This window comes from Cyanistes caeruleus, chromosome 9 (genome assembly GCF_971803275.1).
Source record: "Cyanistes caeruleus chromosome 9, bCyaCae1.hap1.1, whole genome shotgun sequence".
Lineage (NCBI taxonomy): Eukaryota > Metazoa > Chordata > Aves > Passeriformes > Paridae > Cyanistes > Cyanistes caeruleus.
In genome coordinates this window covers 4,468,067-4,491,897 of record NC_141709.1, presented here as the reverse complement: position 1 = coordinate 4,491,897, position 23,831 = coordinate 4,468,067, and the positions used below count along the sequence as shown (strand labels likewise).

The window sequence follows — 23,831 nt, the reverse complement described above, 5'->3', positions numbered from 1 at the left end:
ATTTATATGTGCACATTTAATTAACAATCCAATCAGTAAAAACAACTTTGCATTCGCACCACACGTTTTATCAGAGGAACCAAAGACGAATTACAACATTAATTAAGCGTAATAAATGCCCTGCTAAGGTAGTGAAGTACTATCTTACATGTGGGGAAACCGAGGCAACATCTTGGTGGATTTGCCCAAGGTTAATCCAGATGTTCCCAAAGAGGTTTTGAACAAAAAAGGCAGGGATGAGGACTCCTGAGGTTTAACTCTCTTCATAAGAATTCCTGTTGGAACTGCATTATTTACTTACTTGCTGATGATGGGAAATCCCATTCCAGTTGCATTCCTCTCCCAAAAAAACTTGAGGCACAAACCCCTGCAATCAAGCATGCTGAAAAGCAGCCCTAAATTGTGACAGCCAGCCAGGTGAGGCTGGACACACTGTCTCCAGCATCATCCCCAGCTGAGGTTCTGAAGGACATGTTATGACCTTCCCACACCACAGTTCACACCTAAGCTCCTGGGATGCTGGACACTCACCTGGTGGCCCGAGGTCCTAGGTGAGTGTCTGGTACCTCCCAGGTGCTTCAACAGCTCAGCAAGACCTTGGGGAATTTCATACCAGGTTCCCATGCAAACAGAAATTCCTGAATGACACAAGCTAACCCCTGGAGACAGAGGTCTTGCAGTTGTGTAACTGGTGGGAATACATATTGGCCACTGCTAGTGGGACAGGCTGGGAAAAAAACCTTCCTAAACCCCTCACATGATGCTGTTCCCTCAAGGCAAAAGTAGAAGAACAATTCATCCATCACAACCAGAGATGGTGGCAATCAATACAGGAAGATGGGTTAATCACAGGTGATGTCAGGAATGATTAAGGAAGCCAAGCAGAGCCAGGCTGGCTGGGTGAGCAAAAGGGAAACACTTTGGCAGAAACTCATGAAATCAATTTATTTAAAACTGATGATGGATACATACTCTGCTGCTGTTCATTTTGTATGGTTGGCTGTTAACAATCTGGGGCAGCCAAGCTGTCTATTTGGGCAACCCCAAATATATATGGTGGGGGGATGTGGCTGGGAGCCAGGTGCCCACCAAAGCCAGTCTGTCACTCACCTCCCTCAGCTGGACACAGGAGACAACAGGGCTGGAGTCAAGATGAGGGAAGGGAGAGATCACTCTCCAGTTACCATCACAGGCAAAACAGGCTCAACTCGGGGAAAATCTGATTGATTACTGACCAAATCAGAGTAAGATAATGAGAAATAAAAGAAAATTTTAAGAACCTTCCCCCAACACCTCCTTTCTTCCCAAGCTCGGCTTCACTCCTGATTTTTTCTATCCTTTCCCCCTCAGTGACAGAAAGGGACAAGGAACTGGGGCCACAGCTCATCACATATTGTCTCTACTATTCCTTCACTTCTCAAGCAGAAGATTCCCCAAGCTCTTCCACTGCTCCAGCATAGGGTTCTCCTACTAGAGACAGTTCACAAACTGCTTCAATGTGAGTCCTTCCCACGGGCTACAGTTCTTCACAAACTGCTCCAGGGTCAGCCCCTGTGTGGTCACAAGCCCTAGCAGAAAACCTGCTCTAGAGTGCAGGCACCTCTCTCCACATGTCCACAGGCCATTCTGGGAGCCTGCTCCAGTGTGGGCCTCCCACAGGGTCACATCCTTCTTTTGGGCATCCACCTGCACTGGCATTGAGTTCTCCATGGGCTGGAGGTGGATCTCTGCTCTCTGTGGACCTCCATGGCTGCAGGGGAACAGCTGCCTCACAGGCTGCAGGGAATTCTCTTGCACCTGGAGCACCTTTCCCCCCACCTTCCTCATTGAGCTTTGGGTCTGCAGCAGAATTGTTCCTCCCATATTCTCACTCCCCTCTCCCTGATGCAGTTGTGCAGTATTTCCTCTCACCTCTTCTTAAATACATTATCCCAGAGGTGCTACCAGCATCGCTGATGGGCTCAGCTTTGGCCAGCAGTGGGTTCATCTTGGAGCTGGCTGGCACTGGCTCTGTTGGACAGGGGGAAACTTTGGGAAACTTCTCACAGAAGCCACCCCTGCACCCTCCCGCTACCAAAACCTCGCCACACAAACCCACCAAGTGAATCACATCTGCAGACTGTAGCTTCTTTACCCCATTCAAATGCAAGCCACCTCTGCCCCCAAGACTGATCAAAAAAGGGTCAGCCTGAATTCTGACAGCTTTAGTTTCTATGCTTTATCTGTAATAACATCCCTTAAACATACCCAACCATTTTTAAGTGGGACCCCACCACCAAAACAAAGCCAAACCCTGATACAAAAGTATCCTAAACCAATCAACTTCAAATGTTCTGCACATATATTTAAATCCTGACCACTGCATTAGTGGGTCTCAAAATAATGTTGCAGGGGGACTTGAGTGCTCAATAAACACATTAATTCTTCTAAATGTTTTGCTTATTCCAGCTGGAAAAGAAGGATGACGGCTTCACTGCATCTGCAAGCTTTCTAATTGTGTTACTGCATGGGCCAGAAGTCTGGCAACCATGGAAATCAAAGCCTGCACTTCTCTTTAGGCCAAGAACAGTATATTTAATAGCAACAGGAATGGAGTCAGTTTCAGCACTGAGAGTGCTGTCTGAGGCGGAGGACAACAGCATATGTTAAAGCTGAGGCTGCAGGCAGGGAGTATGGGGAATTACACATCCATGGGGCAAGCAGGGCTACAGCAATAGGAAGAAATACACCAGGAAAGCAAAAAATATCTCATCCCTGGAGGCTGCTTCCACCCAAAGGGCTGCAGGCTGCTTGGTGGTAAGAGCAGACAAGAGAAGGATACCTTCAAGGTGGCCCAGCTTGTAGCTGCATAAACCAGTACTTATATAAAAATATGTATTTATTTTTTTTTTTCCTTTTATTTTCTATGAAACACACATGTGTCACAGAAGTGACATCATCAGGGCCTAGGAAGATAAAAGAAATGCTAAATGATTTCTTGCAGAGAAAACTCGAGGCACAAACATTAATATTAGCATGCAGAGAAGCTTCAAGAAATTGTACCTATACTAATGCTATTTATAACATATGCTGATTTGGGAAAAATGACTTTGATTTGAGGAATGAAAGTTTAATTAAGGTAAAGCAAAAGTTTCCATTAATCTTGATAGAACTCACAATCTGCTGCTCTCCTTCACCATCCACTTCAGCTAATGCTATAACAGGATCAAGAGCAGCCCTACATACCTGAACCCTCCTGCAATGCAGACAGGGCTGGGCAAGCTGCACCAGAGCACGTGGCCTTCCCCAGGCTTGGGAAATGGGACACTTTGTCTCCTCAAGATACTGTTCCAAAAATGCCCTGAGTGCAGTGGGCACATGCTTTCACTAGCCAAGACACACAGGAAAATGAAGAAAGGATGCTGCTGAACTTGAGAATGGCAAAGAAAAATGGTTTAAAGCCTAAGGCCTGCAGGCAGGTTCTGATGACTTGCACTTCATGTCACAAGCACAAGTTTTCTCTTGAGCAGGTAAAATTCCAGTTATACTTAAATCTTCTCTTTGTGTGAATTCCAGTCAGAGTTTGTATTAAAAACATTTCCTGTCTTCTATTCCCATGGTACAGGTAAGCACAGGTAGGGCAGCAGAACAGAGTATCTTCCCCAGCCAGCAGAACCATCTCCTATACACCTGTGGCCAGGAAGTGATTTAGGGCTGGCTTGGCTCACAGCCAGTAAGGGCTCTGTAAATCTATTATAACTGTATGTAAGAGGGAGCTGACCTGAACTGTGTCAGGGTCATGCCTGCAAAGCTGCTTGGAAGAGAGGAATCTTTGCTTTGTACACTGAAAGGTGTTGGAATCTCTGAAAAGATCTATCAAAGCCATTTTTGTGGGTCAGTTTTCAAAGTAAAGCCACAATGCAAATTATCAGCTTTCATGGCAAAGTTGTATGGCTGATATTGATAAAAACAACACAGTAAATTGCATTTTAATAAGGTCTGATTGTATATAAAAGGTGAAGAACTTCATTAAACAAAATCATGCAGAGTACAAATAACAGACGAAGTTATCCTACTCCTGATGCTTTCTCCATTGTATTTATATGAGGGGGGAAGGGAGTGAGAAGACAGCTATGCCTTAGGCACTAAGCATGATGAGAGTACAGCTTCATAGCTTTAGTACAATAAATGCAAAGCATGGCATCTTCCCTACTTCGTTCTGCAGAATGAACTATTCAAAAGATAATAATGAACTTTGCATCGTCTAGAGGACTCAATTGTGCCTTCTTCCTGCTTCTCTAACCTCAGCCATCTAAAACACTCCTGAATCCAGAAGCATGAGGGAAAACAGCAACTAAAACGCACCCAAGAAGTCAGGAATCACTGGGTCATTCAGCTGTAGAAAAGCATTTTAGATTTGAAAACAAAGGATGCAAAAAGAACAAACAAGGAAACCCACCAAGGACACAGATTAAAGTCAGAAGCAAATACAGGATGCCTTAAGTTCATTGATTGTGAAAGGGAAAGAAATATCCAAACTCAACACTCAATTCATACTAGACAGTAATTCTCTGTTCCTTCATTCACCTTCCAACTTTCCCTCTCCTCAACTTGCTCATTCACCTTCCTGCAACTTATCCTTCCCTAAGGAATACCAAGAAGCAGTCCCTGAATTCTAATTGCATTTGCTATTCTACTAAATCCCATAGATTTAAAAGGGCAAAATTAGCTGAATTCACCTATCAGGCATTCTTCACAGTACCAGAGGAGAAGCTACCTGAAGCTGTAGATGGGTTTTCTTTTGTTTATGGCTTTTAAATAATTCAGAGAGGAGCTGTCAAGTTGAATCTACAAAGCTCCCTTGACTTTGGACTTGTGCTATCAGACTGCTTGCCTATTGTTTATAAAGACAAAAAGGAAAATGTTACGGGATCATACGTCTGCACAGGAGGGGAGTCAAGGACTAGGAGAACAAGGGCTGTCAGGACAGAAGTCATAAAAAATACAGATGGGAAAGCAAAAGTAGGCAGTAGGTGAGATACAGATGTAACAGGAAAGCAGCAAGATCAAGTTGCCAGTTTGGTTGTGCTATAAATACGCAACACTCACAGTTTCTTATGGAATATGATGTCGTCCTTTAGAAAGGAAACCCCCAAATGCAAATGGTAACTTTAATTAGCAATTAAAAGCCCAACTTCCCAGCCATACAATTGCAGCTGCCTCTCCCAGATCTGTCTCACTTTTGCAAACCCTTGACAGCTACCAGGCAGTGGGCCAGCACTTAATAATCATTCCCAAACCTCAGACAGCACAATTCCATCCTTTCTTTCCAAGCTCTTTGGGCAGACAAAGATTTACTAGGTCCTACCTGGGGACAGCAGCAAACCACAGGTGATGGCCCCTGGCATCCCAGGGAGTTCATACATTTCAAGGTGCCTTTTAGAAGTTTTTAAGTGACTCTGTGGCATGCACAGTTCTGATGGGGTTTTGCACAGTCATTTTCAATCAAAGCTGCAAACCTGACTTTAAAGCAAATGACTGTTTCTCGAAGCAACAAGAATGGAGAGGAGAAGGAAATCTCAGGACATGCAGCCTGCTCCACTCACACACATCCCTCCAACCAGAACACAATCAGCTCTACAGCCAGTTTTCTAAACCTAACGAGAACTTTAAAAAAAAGAGCATTTTAATACAAAACCCAATAACTATGATTACAGTCTTGCTCTAAGCTACTGAGCTGGATTAACACTTGGCAATTATACTTAGCTGTGGATGCTGCAAACAAAATCCTGCCCAAGGGCTGTCCCCACGTGGCGGGACACCACAGCTGAGGATGCTGCAGGAGCTCCCTTGTCACATTGCAGGACAACACATGTGTAAGGAGGGGAACGATCTGATTTAGTTGGCTGTCCTAAAGCAGACAGAGACCTCCACTTTGCTCTAGGAAGACTGCAACAGCGGACAAAACAATATTTATTTTGCCCATGACTGGTCCCAACTGGTCCCAGCAGCTTCCAGTCCTAGAAAATTTCATTATACCAGTCTTTTATACACTGACTTTTATCCTGGGCTCCTGACTGTATCAAATCCTAAATGAAACATGATGTAAGGCATGCAAATAAGGAAAGGAAGAGAGGACTCACATAATGGGAAAGTATCATTAAGCAGAAAAGTTTAACTCAGAAGGTCAAAATCATTCTAACCAGAAGAAAGAGATGCTGCATGGGGCACACTCACACCCAAAACCCTTAAATGTGGCACTGATGGTGCCTTTCTTATTCACCCAGTGATTGCCAGCCAGCAGCAGGGCCTGGAGCTGCAGTGCCATCATTACTAAGTCCCTAAATCTCTCGGCCTTGGATACACTCCTAAACTACAGGGAATAGCTTGCCAATGGTGTGTTGTCCACCAGAGTCCCTACAGCAAGATGCTGCTTCACCAATCCCTGACCTGGTCCCCTTTTCTTAAAAATTATTTTAAATGAGGCATCTGAAATAAGCTCCCAAATTCTACTGATAAAATTCTACTGATAAAAGTCTGTGCTCAGTCTGTCCCTGAAATGAACACAGGGGCTGTCAAGTTCCCATGTCACAGTCTGGAAATCCTTTAATTAGCTGCATTCCCCTGTGCTCTCTCTTTGCCCTCAAAGGACAAAATCCAGTTGATATCATAACTCTGTTCCAGGCTGTAACTGGAGATTTAGGATGACTCTATAGGTCTATACACCTCCTGGTAGAATACAAGAGGTTAAGAAAAGACAGTAATTCTCGAAAGCATGTTTTTGTTAGGGCTAGCAGCAAAGGGGAGCAGTGGATCATGCTGTGGCTCTGCTGGACACACTGCCCAGTGCTGGAGCTTGTCCTCCTCTGGGTTCTCAAAGAGGAATCAAAGCTGCATTAAGGTACTTCATTGTCCATCCTGGCTACTGCACAAACCCAGGAGCAGCTCAGTTAATGGCAGAACTTAAAGCCATCAGAGGCTTTTGCAAATCAAGTAAGCCTTCTTACTTCATGCCAAAGTAATTTCTAGCTAATACAGTACACAGATTTAACCCATTCTATACTACACCTCCTAACAACTTTATTCCAAAAGCCAGAATACATTTCACTTTCTAATGAGTAAAAAACATCTCTTTGTAAAATGTGCTCACAAGCAACTCTCATGCTTGTGATTTCTCAGCACTGTGAAACTGAAGTGAGATCTGGGTAATGTTCTACATCACTGTTAAAGAGCAATTCAATCATCTTTGTTCTGGATTAAGTCTTGCTCCCCATTAAATTTAACAGAGCAATGAATAGGAAATCCATGACTCGGGAAGTAGGCAGATTTTATCTTTAAACCCAATTCACAAGTAAAATCATCTCTCTTACAATAGATAATTCTGCTACTGTTGAAGATATTTTCACACAGTGGCTATAAAAAATTATCTCTAGATATCTCAAATGGAAATGACTATTTTTAATGCTCCCTGTCACTCTGCATGCTAAGACTAACAATACTGCATCAAAAAGAAAAGCTCAACAATCAAGAAATCCATTAAGCTACCAGTGACACTAATAGAAAAAAAAGTTGAAAAAGACTCAAGTAAAACCCCTTGTGTTGCACCCACAGTACTTCTGATTTTCTAATACCCTTCAACTACATGAATATCAGAATACAAACCCCACCTTTGCTGACAAAGGGTGAGGGAATACAAACACTTCTGACATTTGATTTTATTTTTTTTTTACCTAATCTGCTTCATCCTTCCTTGATTTTAGATATTCTTTCTGAATAGATGCTGCTGTTGACTCATTCCTCAATAGACACCAGAGCTGAGGCACGTGGTAGGTACTCTGCTTTTCTCTGAGCCTGATGATACTTAAAATGTTTCAGAGCAGAGATGGTGAGAAATACAGAAGAAAATACAGGAGATATAAGAAAAGAAAAACTACTGTCCTCTATCAGGACTACACAACTTATTTCTTGTGACAGTGAACTTACATGTAGTGCTATGAACATCAGTAGAAAGGCTCCCACAAAGAGTTCATGATCATATCCTGCCCTACCTACACCATCCAAGGGAGAGATAGAGGAGTGAATAATGAAACGGCCTCTAAAATAAAAAAAGCCACACACACAGCACATACACAGTATGTGTTTGTGGAGATAAGGAGAGACAGAGACACTGGAATTTGGTGTCACATTCATTACTTCATTAACTTTGCTGTGTGATGAGCTGAGCTCAAATTCCACATTCATGTGTTATCTGAAATCAATACATAAGCTCCAGACTGACTGAAAATTCATCATAAACATGCTTCAAATCTGTTTGCAAAGAAAAACAGTAGAAACTTCAAAAACCTGTACAAAATGTCATTTTCTTAGCTCCCATCTCACTCCAGAATGGATAATTCACAGGTTCACAATGAATAACAAAACCCAAAAATTTAGTGCTGAGCTTAAGAGGAGACTATCCTTGTCCCCACTGCCATGCTCAGACATCTCTGCTGTTGAGGGAAAACCAAGAACAATTATGGCAGGAAGAGAATGGGCGGCTGCAGAGGGTGGCCAGGAGGCACAGAAAGTCAAGGATACACTGGAAGAGCTGTGGCCAAATTGCATCCTTCACCCTGTAACAGTACACATAGCAAATATTTATCTGAAAGGAATCTCCAAAGCAGTATTTTTCTTAAACAAACTTCTGTGCCTCTGCTTACTTCTGGAAAGCTAAATATATATATTTTCTTAAGTCTTGAAACAAAGAAAACTCCCAAGCTCCCAATGCTGGCTGCTGGCTGCTGCCTGCTGTAACACCAGAAGAAAAGTGCTAAATCTGGTTCTACTTCAAATTTCCCAATAATCACTTTTTTTTCTTTACAAGCATTTCCCAAAAAATTAGATTTCTTCTGTTGTATTGTCAACCAAAGCATGAACCTCAGAAAAACAAAGTCAAACAGCAAGCTGAATCCTTATGTATTAAATAAGGATTTTTGCATTTCACTTTCAAGTAATTTTCTCTCTTTTTTTTTACTCCTGCTGGCCCAAATTTATCTTTTCAAATGCAGCAGCTAATGTGCAAGTTGTGAAGCAAGACATGCAGAGAAGAACTATTAACCTATTTTAATCAAGGATATATCACTCTAAATGGTCAAAGATATCTAAAAGTCAAGATATGCCCCAAGCACAAACTCCCCAGACTCGAGCAGCTAGTGTTGGAAAACACGCTGGAAGACAAAGAGCAGTCAGCTCTGCAGGTCTTTCTTGGAAGAAAAACCTAGAAACCAGGAGAAAGAATCAGGTATGCCTGATTAGCATGGGAATTCTTGGCTAGTGATGCTGAGCCTCTGCCAGTGTGGGTCATGAGGAGGGACACAGCTTCTCCTGCTCCTACTGTAGTTAATTTATGTTAAACCTGCAGATTACAGGTAAAAAGGCCCTTTATTTATTTATTTAATGGATCTGAACCAAACTTTCTTCCCAGGATATGTAACATTACTTATCTTCCCTCCAGTATCTCTCATAATTATAAATACTTGGGAAACAATGCTCTGCCTCATCTGCAGCTCTTCAGGCTGCCCCAGATATACTTCTCTGCTGAAGTTAATAATCACTTCAGACATACTGAAGTAAAACTAAAAAACCCAGTACTGCACCAAACAACTCACTTCTCTCCAGCTTTAGCAACTAGATAAGCATTTTGGAAGTGATTATGACATACAATACCATAAGAGACATAATTATTTAAAGCAGCACTTCCCTCACAGAATTCAAAACACCTCGTGCGAGGGTGAACGCCCATCAGCTGCACAACCCCAAATTTAACAGTGCCATTTCTGTCAAAAAAGGCACTCATTACATTACTAAACATAACTTTCCTGTCATACTGGCTTTCTCTTCCTTAGAAAAGGCTGATTATTATAATTCTGTGTGTAACCTATATAAAATAATTATGTCTCCTAATTACATATCAGGTAGTTTCAATTCAGGCACAAGATTGCCTTCAAAGGAGAGACCATTTTCACTCTGTGCACATACCTAGCTCATCTAGTATTAGCTAGAATTAGAGCAGAACACCACCAAAAGAAATTTGGTTACAAGGATACAAATCTCTGTTGCTGTTAGAAAACCAGTCTCAGCAGTTGTTTTTGCAAGCCTTTATTCTCGCTTTATTAACATGCAACACAATTAGCATTAAGCTGGTTGCAAGTTAGTGGATTTCAAAAGGCTTTGGGGTTTTGCTACTGACAACAGAAGGGCAGAGGGCACACAGAAACCTTCATAATAATTGCCCAAAGCCAAGCAGTAACTCTATTAATGCACAGACGTACATAAAGTAAGGCTTTTGCAGAGAAAACCACCTTTGCATAAATGCTCCTACTTCCATTTCACCCAGAGGTTAAATTATCTGATCAAAATCTTGTGCGGGAATGGAAAAAATCAGTTCATGTTTTTTCCACTTCATTTAGACTGTGTAAAACATTAAATCCTGTCATTAAAATTGCTTAATTAGGAGTGCTAGAGCAAAAGGTTGATGCAACTCATGAATTGTAACTGCTGAATGGTGGTGGCCTGGCAGGACTTGCCATTGATATTAGCACTGAAGAATGGGGAAAAAAGAAAAACACAATACTGCGAGGTTGTTTTGACTTCAATTGAAGCAGTGTCACTTGTTAAGAGGCTATAAACCAAATTCAAACAGGAGTGACAGCAGACCACCCCCCTTGGGGGGCAATTCTGCATTTGCATGGAAGCTGGCTTCAAAGGCAGTGGTTAGCCCAATGTTGATGGCAATTCAAAACTTACCTCATTCTTGCTTTGGTCTTGCTGCTCTGAAACCAAAGTCCTCCTTTAGCAGTAAGTGTTGGGACACACAGCTCTGCCCCTGCAGTTCCTTTCTTAAATGACTCCCTTCATCTACTTTGTAGCACACCAAATACTGCCCAACTGATATCAGCTCCCGGCATTCAGACCTCATTTCACTGGCACTTTGTGCCAACCAAGGACTTCAGCAGATGGCACTTCACACAGAAAAAAAACAGCATGAGCCTAGCAGTGGAAAGTAAAGCAAAGGCTGCTCGTGCAGGAGGTGCTCTGACTCAGAGGAAACCAGCTTTAGTCAGAGCTTGAGATCAGGCAATTTGGCTCAGTACCTACAGAACTAGCCAGGATCCTGCTGTGACCCACAGCTTTCAGGGGGCTCTGCTCCAGAACACTACATATAACATACATTACATACAGTGGGTCCAGAGGAGGCCACTAAGCTTATCAGAGGGTTGGAACACTTCTCCTGTGAGGACAGGTGGGGTTGTTCAGCCTGGAGAAGGCTCCAGGAAGACTTTATTGCAGCTTTCCAGTATTTAAAAGGAACCTGTAAGAAAGATAGGGACAAACTTTCTATTGCAACAGGACAAGGGCAAATGGTTTTAAACTGAAAGAGGGTCAATTTAGAACAGATGCAATGAAGAAGTTTTTTTTACAATGAGGGTGGTGAGGCACTACCACAGACTGTGCAGAGATGTGGTGGAAACCTCATCCCTGGGAATGTTCAAGGTCTGGTTGGATGGGACTTTGAGCAACCTGCCCTAACAGGTGTTTGTGTTTACTGCAAAGAGTTGGACTAGATGGTCTCTAAATGCACCTTTCAACCCAAATACTCCATGATCCTGTGATTTTAAGTCCCTCCCAAAAACACTAGGAATGAGCCTTCCTCCCTCCCCAAAGGCTAAGAGCTGTAGGAGGGCAGAGACAGAACACCTGCCACCTCTGATTCCCACAGCAGCTGAAATGCCTTGAGACAAAGGCACAGTGCTAAGATAAGGCATAGTAAGAGAGAAGCATACACTTCATGATAAAAAGCTTTCCAGGCATCATTTGAAAACCCCCAAACTTTACAATAGCCTAATAAATTATTTCACCTGTAGGTTTAGAGCCCAACAGGGTACATACCAAAGTCCAGACCAGGGGACCCATCAGCAGCATTGCTGAGATTGGTTGGAAAGGGAATACAGCTGTCCAAGTATTTAATGCTAAAAGCAAGTGCTCCCTGAATATGAACCTGCTCTTTTTTTTCTCTCCACCCCAGTATAAGTAACACAATTCCCTTGGAAGTTGTGCTGTTTGGGACACAGCTTATATAAGTGCCACATGATATATACTGCTGCACCTTGCTACTATGGTTCAGTAGCAACCTGAGGATGGAGCTGGGAAAGAAGTCTAGGTTCCATGTGAATTCCTGAGTTTGGTTCATCTGTTACAAAACTGATACTTGAATAAAGAATTGATAGTTATTAAAGCAGCTGAGTACCCATAGGAGATAAACATCCACTTACAAAGTTTAACAACAGCTACAGAGGGACTTCTTTGCATCCCCAGCTCACCATGTGTAACACAGCAATATGATTTGCAATTGCATTGGGATGCTTTCATATTTTAAAGCTTAGGAAACAGCAAGAGCCTGCTCACACCTCTGCCTGCACCAGCAATGATCTGCAATCCATTATCTCTACAGCTGCACCACTGGGATCAGCTACTGGAATGGTAATGCCAACAGCACTCAGTTATGTTGGCCATTGTGTCATTCACTCAGTCTAGGAAAGATGACTTCAATAAGGAGGACCTCAGTACTATCTGCAGTAGGCTCTCTACTCCTCTTGGCATTAGAAGAGATGCACTGGTGAGCAAATATCATCTGTAAATGTCTGAAAGAGTAAATACTGTCTTCATGCAGAAAACATGGATTTTCATCTGCCTTCCCTTCAAGACAACATCGACCCTGTGGCAATTTTCTGTGATTATGCAAGAAAATAAAAGCCTCACCTTGCAGAAGGAGAGAAACTGAGTTTGCAAATGTAAAGTTAAAACCAACAAAGAAGGAAAACCTGAGCCACCTACATTTCTTGGAGAAGCTATTCTTAAAATAGAAGCTACAATGATATCAGAGTGCTGCAGTACCGCAGGGGACCTGAACTTCAGAGATGAACAGAAGTGCCAGACTCAGCCCCTGTGTCCTCAGCAGTGGCACAGGGAGCTCCTCTGCATCCTCTGTAGGAAAGGAGAGTTAGCACAGCTGCTGATGTACCAGCCACCTGCTGGTGTGCCACCTTGAGCCCAGAAACTCTAACTTAAATGGTGCAATATACCTTTTTACCCCCAAACACCCCAGGCAGGAGGAGCACAGTGGACAGAGGATGGGTTATCAGGTAATCTCCTGGCTCCCTTCACCCCTGCTGATGCTCCACTGCAGCAGTGGTGAGGTCATGTCCTCAGCGGGACGAAGCTCAGAGGTTATCCTCCAACCAGAGAGAAGACAGTAAGGAAAGAACACTTAGCAGTATTTTTCTTTTTCTACAGAACACTCAAAATGAAACACTTCCTCATGAAGCTGGTCATTTGCATAATCACATTATCAAGATGGTCTTTCATATGCATTGAAGTGTCAACAGACTGAGATGTCAATATAATGCACCAACTGTTAATAATAGAGTATGATATTTTTTTCCCCCACGAATTTCTCCTTCACTTGGACTCCAAGGTTTTTGACAGGGAATAAAATATTGTTAGTCACCTCAGTATTTTTTAATTAATTCTCCTTAGCCACAGAAAAAATAGAGCCCAAAATAGAGCATTTGAAGAGATATGGATATAAAAGGATATGACCATGTTCAGCACAAGGGATCATACATACCTTGTGACATCTTTCATCTGCATGTAGAAATTATTCTGCATAAAAAAATAGTTTTCAAGTAGCACATAAACCAATATATACAGTGTGTGTTGGTACACATAACCAATATGCTAAAATCTGGAGGGGAAAAGAATCAAGCATGTATGGTGTATCATACACGATATCTTCCGATGTTCTGGGTTCCATTTGTTCTTAAAGAAAACTTCAGGTTTTCAAATGATTAAGGGAGCAGTAGATATGAAAAAGGAAGGGACAAAGAGAAATTGAATACATTTACTACCTAAGCAAAGAACAAAATAAAAGTCAAAGAAAACTCTGTGTTTAAAGCATTGCCAATGGCCAGAGAGCAGAGGGCATGTCAAGAGGAGTGGGAAGCCATCACACAGACAGCTGTGAGCCTTTGCAGCATGCAGGCTATGGGGATTAGACAGCTTCCCAGAGAGGGAGAGAGACCTTTGAAGATTTTCAGGTGGGGTATTAAAAAAACAGTAGAATAAACCTTATCAAAGCCACATCCTGCTTTTTTGAGAAGCTGATCCTTCTCAGCCTTCCATAAACTGCTGTGCATTTCCAGCACAAGAATGAAGATGAAGACCTCTGTGTTTCCAGCATGAAGCAGTGGTGTGGGACTGCCCTGGAGAATAACCTGCAAGGATACCAGTTTGGGAGATGCTGCACACAAAAGCTACAGGCCAATCCAGGTCTAGGAAAGAAAGGAGTCAGAAAGCAGCAGATGCCCCTCCAGAAAATACCACAGCTGGAACTACTCATGCTGCAACCTGTGGCACAGCTGGTATCAGAGGCAGGCAAAGGACAGCTGGGGTCTGATCACTGCAGGCTGATATTTATCTCCTAAACTTTTGGTTTCTACCTAGGTATTTCCTGACACCTGAACAGGTAAGTTGAGGATGCTGTGAAAACAAAGCACTACTGAGTTGAAGCTGGAAGTCAAAAAATTCTCACCAATTTTGAGATTTTAAAATTTCAGCAGCCAAGAGAGACAATGAAGTATCAAGTGCTACTTGTTTCCCCCCCAGAATCCCACTGGAATTTGTACTTCAAGCTACAAGACATCTATATTTACAGCAGATACAAGTTATTTAAGAATGACACTGAATTAGCATACGGTTACTTGGGAATGACAAAGGAGGTTTCATTTTTAATGTTCATAAGTCACCCAAATTAATTAGTACTTTAAAGTGGCAATGAATCACTTCCTGAAATAATTTGTATTGGCTAAATTAATTCCTGTGAAGTGAGCCAATTTGCTGATTGTAAATTATAAGAGCCCCTGACTAGCTCCTGTGTACACTGTGTACCATTTATAAGACTACTGGGAAACAAAGGATGGCTACTTTTCATCAGTGAACAAGACTGCAGCCCTATTAAGTGACTAACTTAAAAGTGCTACAATTACAGGTTTCTATTTAAAGAATCCAAGCCAGACATCATTAAGAAACAAAGCTGGATGTTCAGAAGAATGGAAAAATAAACAGAAGAAAGGCTTGTTTTCTCAAAAGGTGCACCAAAAACCTATTTGAAGGGAATATTTCATCCTCTTAGATTAACAAAGAGAAGTTCAGACATGCAGGGCTAATTATGAATTCACCTCCATCACAGGGCAATGCCCATAGCCAACCTGAAGCCTGGAGTTCCAGAGCTGCCTTCTCTTACCCACGGTTAGATGACTGTCTCGAGACCTCCATAAATTTAAATTACTTTTGAGGAGTGATGAAGTGAGAAAACACACACATGGATTTCTACTCAGGCGGAGGAGATGCTTTCCTACCTCCTTCCAGGAGCAGCCTTCCTCCCAAGAGACCTCTTGCACCCATCCAGTACATCCCACCACTCACCCATTCTTTGGTTAAAGACTGCAGCACTCTTAATAGATTTCCCTTCTTTACTCCTCCAAAAGAAAAAAAATGTACATAAAGCTTTACCTAAGCTAATTTGCATGGCTGTCTCCTGTTCTTATCTGCATCTCCTCACTGGTATCCAAGCCTCAACATTTCTGCTTGTGAAATCCTTCCCTGGTAACCTGCTTATCAGCAGTAATGAATACTTGTGCAAACAGGTACAAAATTAAATGGCTTCTTTACAGTGATTATGATAGATTGAGCCATGCTTAATCTACATAATCAAATTGCTTCTGTGTTCAGCTGTAATACCTTTTTGCTGTCCTGGGAGCAGGTTCAGCCTTTGTTTCACTTTCAACACCTTCTTTCTGAGAAACACTAACCATGCCTGGGAAAAAGGCTACTTTAGGTGCAATCACTTAACACACCACGTTTGAGGCATATAAACACTGCATGAGGACAGAGCAGGTCCAAACAACAGGTGTCCCCTTTAGGGAAGGAGAAAGCATCCTGCAGGACACATGGGGAAACGCAAAGTACAAAGCAATCTCCTCCAGCAGTGATCCACATACCCAGACATAACTGACCCTTCTAAGACAGATGACATCTCTACCCACTTAAATGCACTGAGCTGCTACCACTGCTGTAATTTCCTTTCCCTATGCAGGAGCATCCCTGCATCCAAGAGCATCCCCTGTTTACCTGCTACTAAAATAGAAGACTGTTGTTTTCAATCTCGAGACCAGACTCTTGATTCAAATTAAGCTGTTTAAAATGGATGGCATGGGTATATTATAAAATCCTTGACTTGGGAAATTAAAAAGGATTTAGTCCAGGGAATGTTCTGAAAAGCATCTCCACATCTAACTGATGTTTATCAAGTCACTTAGACCAAAAGTATCCTGAAGCTTTCTCTTCTTCTAAATACTGACCAATTTTTAGCATAAAACAAAAAGGGAGAAATGATTTTCCCCACAAACAGTAAGTAGGTGCTATTTAAAAAATATCCAACAGCCTATTTGCTTTTGTCCAAAACACAGCACTGCAAGAATCCGAGGTTTTCTTCACAGTCAGCCTGCTGGCTTTTTGTTTGCCTGTTTTTTCCAAAGAGTGTAACAGAATAGGTAGCCTACAAGCTAGTGCTCATTTCTAAACACTTTTATAAATTGAAAAGTGAGTAAACCTGGTGCAAAATGCTAATAAGCACTTAGGGAGAATAATTTCTCTTCCTCATTATGGCTATGATATAGGTAAAAAAGAAGGTGCTGCTGGACCTTTGAGTAGGACAGGTGACAGCTCCAGAAAAAAGGTCGTTGCATCTTTGTAAGTAAAGATAAAGCAATGCAGAGGGAAAAATAAAAATACAGGTTCTGGCAAGGGCCACTAGCACAGCTTGACTTACGCTCAGGAGGAAGAAAAAGCTTGAATTACATAAAAATAGATTTAAGAAAGAATCAATGACATTTAATCTGAAAGTTTTAGTTAAGTTTTAATTAGGACCTGAGATTTTGCACTTAAGTGCATGAAGTGAAGGAGTACATGTACTCATGCTTCCCAAGATAACTGACAGATCTGAAACTTACTCATCTCAAAAGGTTAATTAAAGAACAATCCTTGACAGAAACACTGTATGGAAACCGAGAGTCTGCTCCACTGGGGAGCCCTGGGGAAAGGCTGTGCTGGTATCTCCCACCCCTCAAGAACAAAATGAAGATGCCGCCTGGTGACCATAGCACAGAGATGAGCAAGATGCTTTGAACCAGCCCAGCAAGAAATGGAGAAGAGTGTGCCCACAGCTTTATAAAACTTGCTTACTGCACTGCCTGTGGATTTGGGGCAGCTTTCCCAGCCTGTGCTGGGCTCTGCACAGCTGCTTCCACACACACAGTCCTGCAGCAGAGCAGGTGGGATCACAGCCAGTGGTGAGAGGTATGTCTGACAATTCTTATAATTCTTATAATTAGGAAACAGAGTGACTCACCCAGGATCAAAATTGTAATTAAGCCAGAAATAGGCTGTGGGTTCCCCAAATCCTGCAGTTAATGACAGCACTTTGAGGCACAGGCCTTCTCTGGTTCAGCCCAGCATCAGAAAAAAAAAAGTCAGCTCTTAGGGAAGCCTGTATATGCAAAACCCATTTGAAAAAAAAATCATGGCAAATTGAAGAAACATTATCAAACTGAAGAACTGGAGAGTTTCATCATTTGAGTAAGACTTCGTGGACATAACTGAACTTTGGCTGTGCAGTAATTTAATTTCCTAAGAACATGAGCAAAGTCTCAATTAGGTTAGAGAGGATCGTTGCACCGGTAGAAAAGAAGAGAAATGTGCAGCTGGATCAGTGAAAAGATTTGGTGCAAGGAAACATTGAGGACTCTTGGCAGAAGCAAGCGAGGCTGCTTGCTTGGTATGTACCACAGACAGAGGCAAAAACCACCCACAGGCAGCTTTTTGCTGCTGTCTTTAAAAGCTAGAGCCAGGTACTGGGATTGCCACAGGAGAAACAGGCTCATTTAGAAGCCCAGGGAAAAGCAGACGAAAGCTGAAGGGAAAAAAAAAAGACCAGAACAGCAATGGATTCTGAACGCTGCTTAATGGAGTGAAGCCTGAACATTATTTGGTGTGATCTTGACGGGCCTGATTTAATTATTACATTTTTGTATAGTATTTTTCATCCTGATTATGAAGAATTGCTTGACAGCCCTTGGTGACTGCTTAGAAGTTTCTCAGCCACTTCAGCAGAAGGTCTATCAGAGCACATTTGTCAGAGAAAAGACTGCTAAAGAGTGGACAGCAACAGACACAATCCCAGGGGTGAGACATCTGTTACTACCTGTAGAAGAGACAGGCAGAAGAGTGGTGGGCAAGACAATCCAAACACTGATGTGAAGGCAGCTCAAGGAAAGGCATTTCTGGACACACAGGTTCCCACAGCATGTCTTTATTCAGCAGAAAGACAAATCACCTAACTTACAACAGCAACTCTTCACCTGAGACACGTATACCAAGCCCTCCTTAGTCCCCAGCCAGAAAGAAGCTGGTGATCCTACATCACTGACTCTCATGCCTCTGTTCAAACCACAGCAGCCCACTTCTTACTTTTAAACACAAAGGGCAGTTCCAGATATGTGGGTTTTTTCTGGTTTTGACTCAGAAGTGTCCATCTGAAGTGAGTTTATGTCAGTGACAAATGAATCATGGTGTTGGGGAAGTGTCTACAAATGCAGAACGCAGATTGGTAGATGCTGTCTTTGTGAATATGACATCTCAGGACAGCAATTACACAACATTTCAATTAATCTACTTGGAAGACTGCAGTTAAAATCAACTCCTTTTTGCTTCTTCCCAACAGGTCCCTTCAAGTATCTGATCTGAAAACCCTGTACATGCAAGAGTTACTTGCACCATCTTTTTTAATGCAAGCTTTTCAAGAGCACTCTGAGTTCAAAAGCAGCATTTTGCTCTCCAGAGCAGCCCCATTCTGAAAGGCCACACTCATAAAAGCTGCATCAGGTCTGTCTGCCACATCAGTACATATGCTAGGGATGTGAATTCAGTGCCACTGGAACAGCCACTCGGGTGACTGCAGCCTGCACTCACCTCCTTTACACATCTACTCATCTAAACACAAAGGCTGTGTTCCAATGAGCAAACCCAGATAGACACAGGAACACTGAGACATGCTCCACAGTGAGTATCTGCAGGCACAATCATTAAAACAACAAAACCCCCACTTAATGCACCCACAAAAGCCATCGAGTGCAAGAAATACAATGCTACCTTTGGGATTTCAGATGCCATATAGAGGAATTCAAATACCCAGGTGGAAGAGGTATGATCACAGCAGCCTCTTCTCCCCCAGCATTTCAGTTACCCTGCAAATCATCAAGGTTCTCACAATGACCTGCAAGTGCCCTTACTTTTCCCATGAACAGGAAAATACCGAGCACACTCAAACCCTCAGCAAGGCTATTTTGTGAGAAAGCAGGAGGCATTCCTTCTGCAGCCAAGCAGAAATCTTACCCCATCTGGAAGTGCCCTCCAGCACACAGCGCTCACAAACTCATTTGTGTCATCTTCTTTCCGGTCCTTGTCCAGGACACTTTTGACTGTATCAAACTTGAATGTCAGCAGTGTCTTCGAGAGGCCCTTATAGTATAAGTAAAGGGAATTATTTTCACTTCCTAGAAATAAAAAAAATATAAGTATACAAGATTAGGTTCTGGTAAGACAAACAGAAATAAGGGTTCTTAGCTCTTTCACTGCTTAAGACAAGCCCATACATTTCCTTGTGCTCATGGTGCCCTGGTAGCTGGAAGTGCTCCACAGCAAACTTCCATCACACTTAGTAACAGAATGGGGTTTTATCACAAGACAACTGCAGTGTGCAGCACACCTGAAAAACATACAGGATTCCAAGAACATTCCACAATTTCCTCAGGGCAAAGCATTTTGAGCAGAGCATCTGCACTACCACATGAATTGTCACTACATCCAGCCTGCTCAAAGGCAGGTAGCACTATCAAGTTTTGCCTGCCATAATCAAGTATGACAATTCGGTCTGCGGAGGTTTAAGCAAGAGAGACTAGACTGTACAGGCTTTATTTAGAAATCCATCCCAATTTCTGCCTTGCAAGCTGCACAGCAATCAGAGAACACACAAGCGAAGGTCCTCCCTTCAAGTGCTGGCACAGCTGTCCTCCTGCTCACCCACAGCAATCAGCCTGTCACTGCCTTCCCAGCAGGAGCTGTGGATTTACAGGGCTTCAACAGTCTGGCTTAAGCAGTGAAAGGACAGAACAGCCAAAGGGGTAACTATTGATTCAATCTTCTAAGGAGCTGTTTGTAATGTGGGCAGTATTTACTTCACCGTGTAGAATGCCATACTAAGTGACAAGTGTGTGGCCCAGCCTACTGGTGATGTATGAAGATGTGCCAATTGTTAATCTTGAAAGACATAATTTATATCAACAGCAATGACATTAGTAGTTGATTTTGATGACAGCAAGCCTGAATCATCAAGCACAAACAGCTGCAATGCTGTTCTTCCATCTGCAATGGAAGAAAACCATCTATAGACTCCCTGTAGGTCAGGACTGCCAATGCCATTCCCTGGGAGGGGAAGGAGCGTGGAAGATCAGAAAAATTTTCTATTAAGAAGCCCATGCAGCTAAATAGCACAAGTGGTGGTGTGCTTTGCAACTGGTGAGGCCCCAGCTCTGAGGAATCCTGTTAGCATGTCAGGGTGGCTGCTCTACTCACCACAGGCAATGTAGTCTCCATTGGATGCAAGCCCTACGAAGTTCTTCTCGTTGATGTGACCCTTGAAGGAGCGCAAGCAGTGAGGCTTCCCTACGTTCCACAGCTTCAGCTGGCTGTCTGTTGACCTGAAAACAATACTTAAATTTACCCTGTTGCCATATGGCAGGAACTTCTCCCTGGCCACCCTGCTCCTCAACACTGCAATGACAAGGTAAATGTAGGAAGCTTTAGTGCACAAGAGATTTATCCCACTTTCAATCATATGCAGCTCAGCTTGAGCTCAGAAAGATATCACCTTATTTTAAAAGCCTGTCAAAACACATTAGATGTTTGAATAAAAACTTCCCTGAAGTATTACTCTTCCTTTCTCCTCTCAATTGCAGAGTCCTCCACTGAACTGTATGGCCTTTGGGCTATCACTGCCTCCCTCCAGACCCTCATAGACCCAAAACACACCAAAGTTATTTATATTTTAAACCTTTACAGCATGACTAAAATCTGTTCCCTTCTCTGTGCCAGCTGCAGTTCTCATTCATGTCTTTCCAGGGCTAGGGTAGGAAACAGTCTCCTCACTCCCCAGGTGCCCTGAAGCACATTCTCCTCCTCCTGCCCAATACCAAGCAGCAGCACAGAAAAACCTATGGGGGCTCAGAGTTGCTGTTAAAATTAAATCTGTTTTTTTCATGTGTAATCAAGACTGCATATAGTTCTGGATACAGAACTCAAGCTTCTACTTTTTTCCCCTTGTCAGGGAAAGCTAGATATTACTTTTCAAAATATACAAAATACGTTGAAATTAAATCACAATCGTTGATTTCTATGCAAATATTCCTGCCTTCAAATGTTTTTCTGTTTACTGTGAGAGAACATTTTGCCTTTGGGGTTAGTAATCTCTGCTGCCTGGCAGACCTCAAATAGGAAGATCCCACATTTCCAGGAGATATAGGATTAATTTCTTCCCCTAAAGCTGAAGAGACACGAACGTAATCTCTCACTCCACAGGCATTACTTCCTAGCAATCACAGCTTACATGGCTCTGGTATTCTGGCACTCACTGAGATACACAGTTGGGGAACAAATGGTGATATGGTGGAACTGAAACCCCATGAAGCTGTTTTGAAGAAAGGGATAGTGCTGTTCTGATCCCTAAATTTGAAAGAGATTGGGAGCAGGACCTGTCAGCCTCCTGGCTGGGAGGGAGGGGAAGCAGGCCAAGCTCCCCCACACAGGTCACATCACCAACCTTGCTGCTCCCTGAATATTTAGAGCTGAAAGGAAAAAACTCAAATCACACAACATCCATCAAATATTACCAATGATGTAAGATGTTAGCCTTGCACCAGTGTCCCATTTACCTAAAAATATAGCACAAAAGAGGAGAGATGCACCTTGTGCTATCCTGCAAAAAAGCTTATCTCAGTCCTCAATGACAGCTGGAATGACAAAGGAGCGATAAGGGAGCTGCAGCAAGATTTTTTAGTCAGTATTACTAGTTAGGATGAGGTCAGACCAGAAAGAAGGTATGAATTTTATCTGTAATACTGTGACTTAAGCAGGAGTGCATTCCTAACCCCAGGCTGAGATGGGAGGCCCAAAACAGAGCATCCAGCTTCTCTGCCTGGTGCTTGTTCCACATCTGTCCCTGCCCTACACGGCTGCTCATTCTCCCTTCCCTTGTCCTTACTCTCAGAGGAACAGCTCAGAAAAGGCAAAAAGGTGTATATTCCTGCTTTTTTTGGCCCACAGGTACAGGCAGCTGCTTTCTGTGCTATTAGGACAGCTGTATTTTTAAAATGCTGCTTTTAAAAGCCTCAGAGTTGCCTGGAAACTAAACTTTCCTGAAGCCAGGAGAAAGCAGCAAAAGACTAATCCCTGGTCCACAAGCTGTCAGACTCCTATGACAGCTGCTGCTCTTAGCTTCCCATCAAGAAGACCTAAGATACATAGGCACTTAACCTTTATATCTTACTGGCATACCTACTAGGTGTCTTCATTAAAATAAAAACACTTAAGTTTATTACTAATGGAAAGTTTTTTCTGTTAATGAATTCCCATCAAGCTCTAGCCATGTTTACATTGCTTAGGATAAGCATGCCATGACAGAAGAAAGCTATCCACCCTTGAACTGCAAGGAGAGACAAAGACCATTGATCCTGGTGGTGTTACACCGCTCTTCTGGTTTCATATCCTCTCCAAAAAAACATCTTGGATGTGCTGCTCTGTTAAATCTGTGTCTCTGTAAATCAGCACTGTAATCAATGTGTTGTGCTAAATACCAGGCAGTTCTGAACACCCCCGAGGTCAAAACCTATCTCTACAAGGCAAAGAAAATCAATGCAATCCATAAAACAGCTTTAGCTAGAAATCTAGAGAATCTGAATACACATATAATTTTTTTCTTAAATCAGTGCCTGATTTTTGAGAATCACTACTGCTGTTGCCTCTACTAAGTTTGCAAAAAGGAAAGGCAGGAAAAATAATCTGCACTGACATTTCTCCCTGTTCACACACAAGAAGGTAGGTGGACTCTTCAGTTGGTTCCCTCACCCTGCTGCTGCCTGTCCAAGTCTGACAGCTCTAACAGCTCTATTGGTAACTCCTCTCAGAACTTTGGAAGATGCTTTCTCAGAATGCTGGCCAAAGCAGAACAGGGCAGTTCTGTCCTAAAACATCCCATAAATGATGCTCCACTTGATTATGGCTGTGAAACATTCCCAGCCTTCTCCTGTTTCTATTAAACACTTTCTCTAACAGAGATTTGGTTCAAAGCATTAAATTTAATTTTCTCTCTGTTCCACATATGAATTTGCAGCCTTATAGAGTTATAATGTTAATAGAAGTAGGAAGAGAGAAGCTGATTAAATGTAAGCAGTACCAGAAGCCACCAGGGAATCCTCCATCATGCAGCTCAGCTCAGAGTAACTCCCTTGCAGCCTGAAAACACCTTAAAATGCTCTGTTTCACTGCATGAAAACATGGGACAGAATCAAGCTGAATAACCACTGGCTCAGCACAAGGTAGCAGGCATACTTCCTGGGATTAGATCTACCTCTGTGAACCATCCC

General features: G+C 42.6%; 1 protein-coding gene and 1 non-coding gene across 14 annotated transcripts in view; both read right to left on the bottom strand.

The window, feature by feature from the left end:
* COP1 (COP1 E3 ubiquitin ligase) overlaps positions 1-23,831 on the bottom strand; it is a 147,428-nt gene that overhangs the window by 20,004 nt on the left and 103,593 nt on the right. For all 13 annotated transcript variants that reach the window (XR_015273962.1, XR_015273961.1, XR_015273963.1 and 10 more), the window contains 2 exons: positions 20,767-20,891; positions 19,528-19,688 (listed from right to left, as the gene is read on the bottom strand). Coding sequence is in view for 10 of the 13 variants with exons in the window: in XM_023931699.2 (XP_023787467.1) it covers positions 19,528-19,688; positions 20,767-20,891 (286 nt within the window). In the remaining 3 variants the exon portion in view is untranslated. The remainder of the gene's footprint in view (positions 1-19,527; positions 19,689-20,766; positions 20,892-23,831) is intronic.
* LOC111932869 (small Cajal body-specific RNA 3) lies at positions 5,853-5,988 on the bottom strand. The gene has a single exon (XR_002866403.2).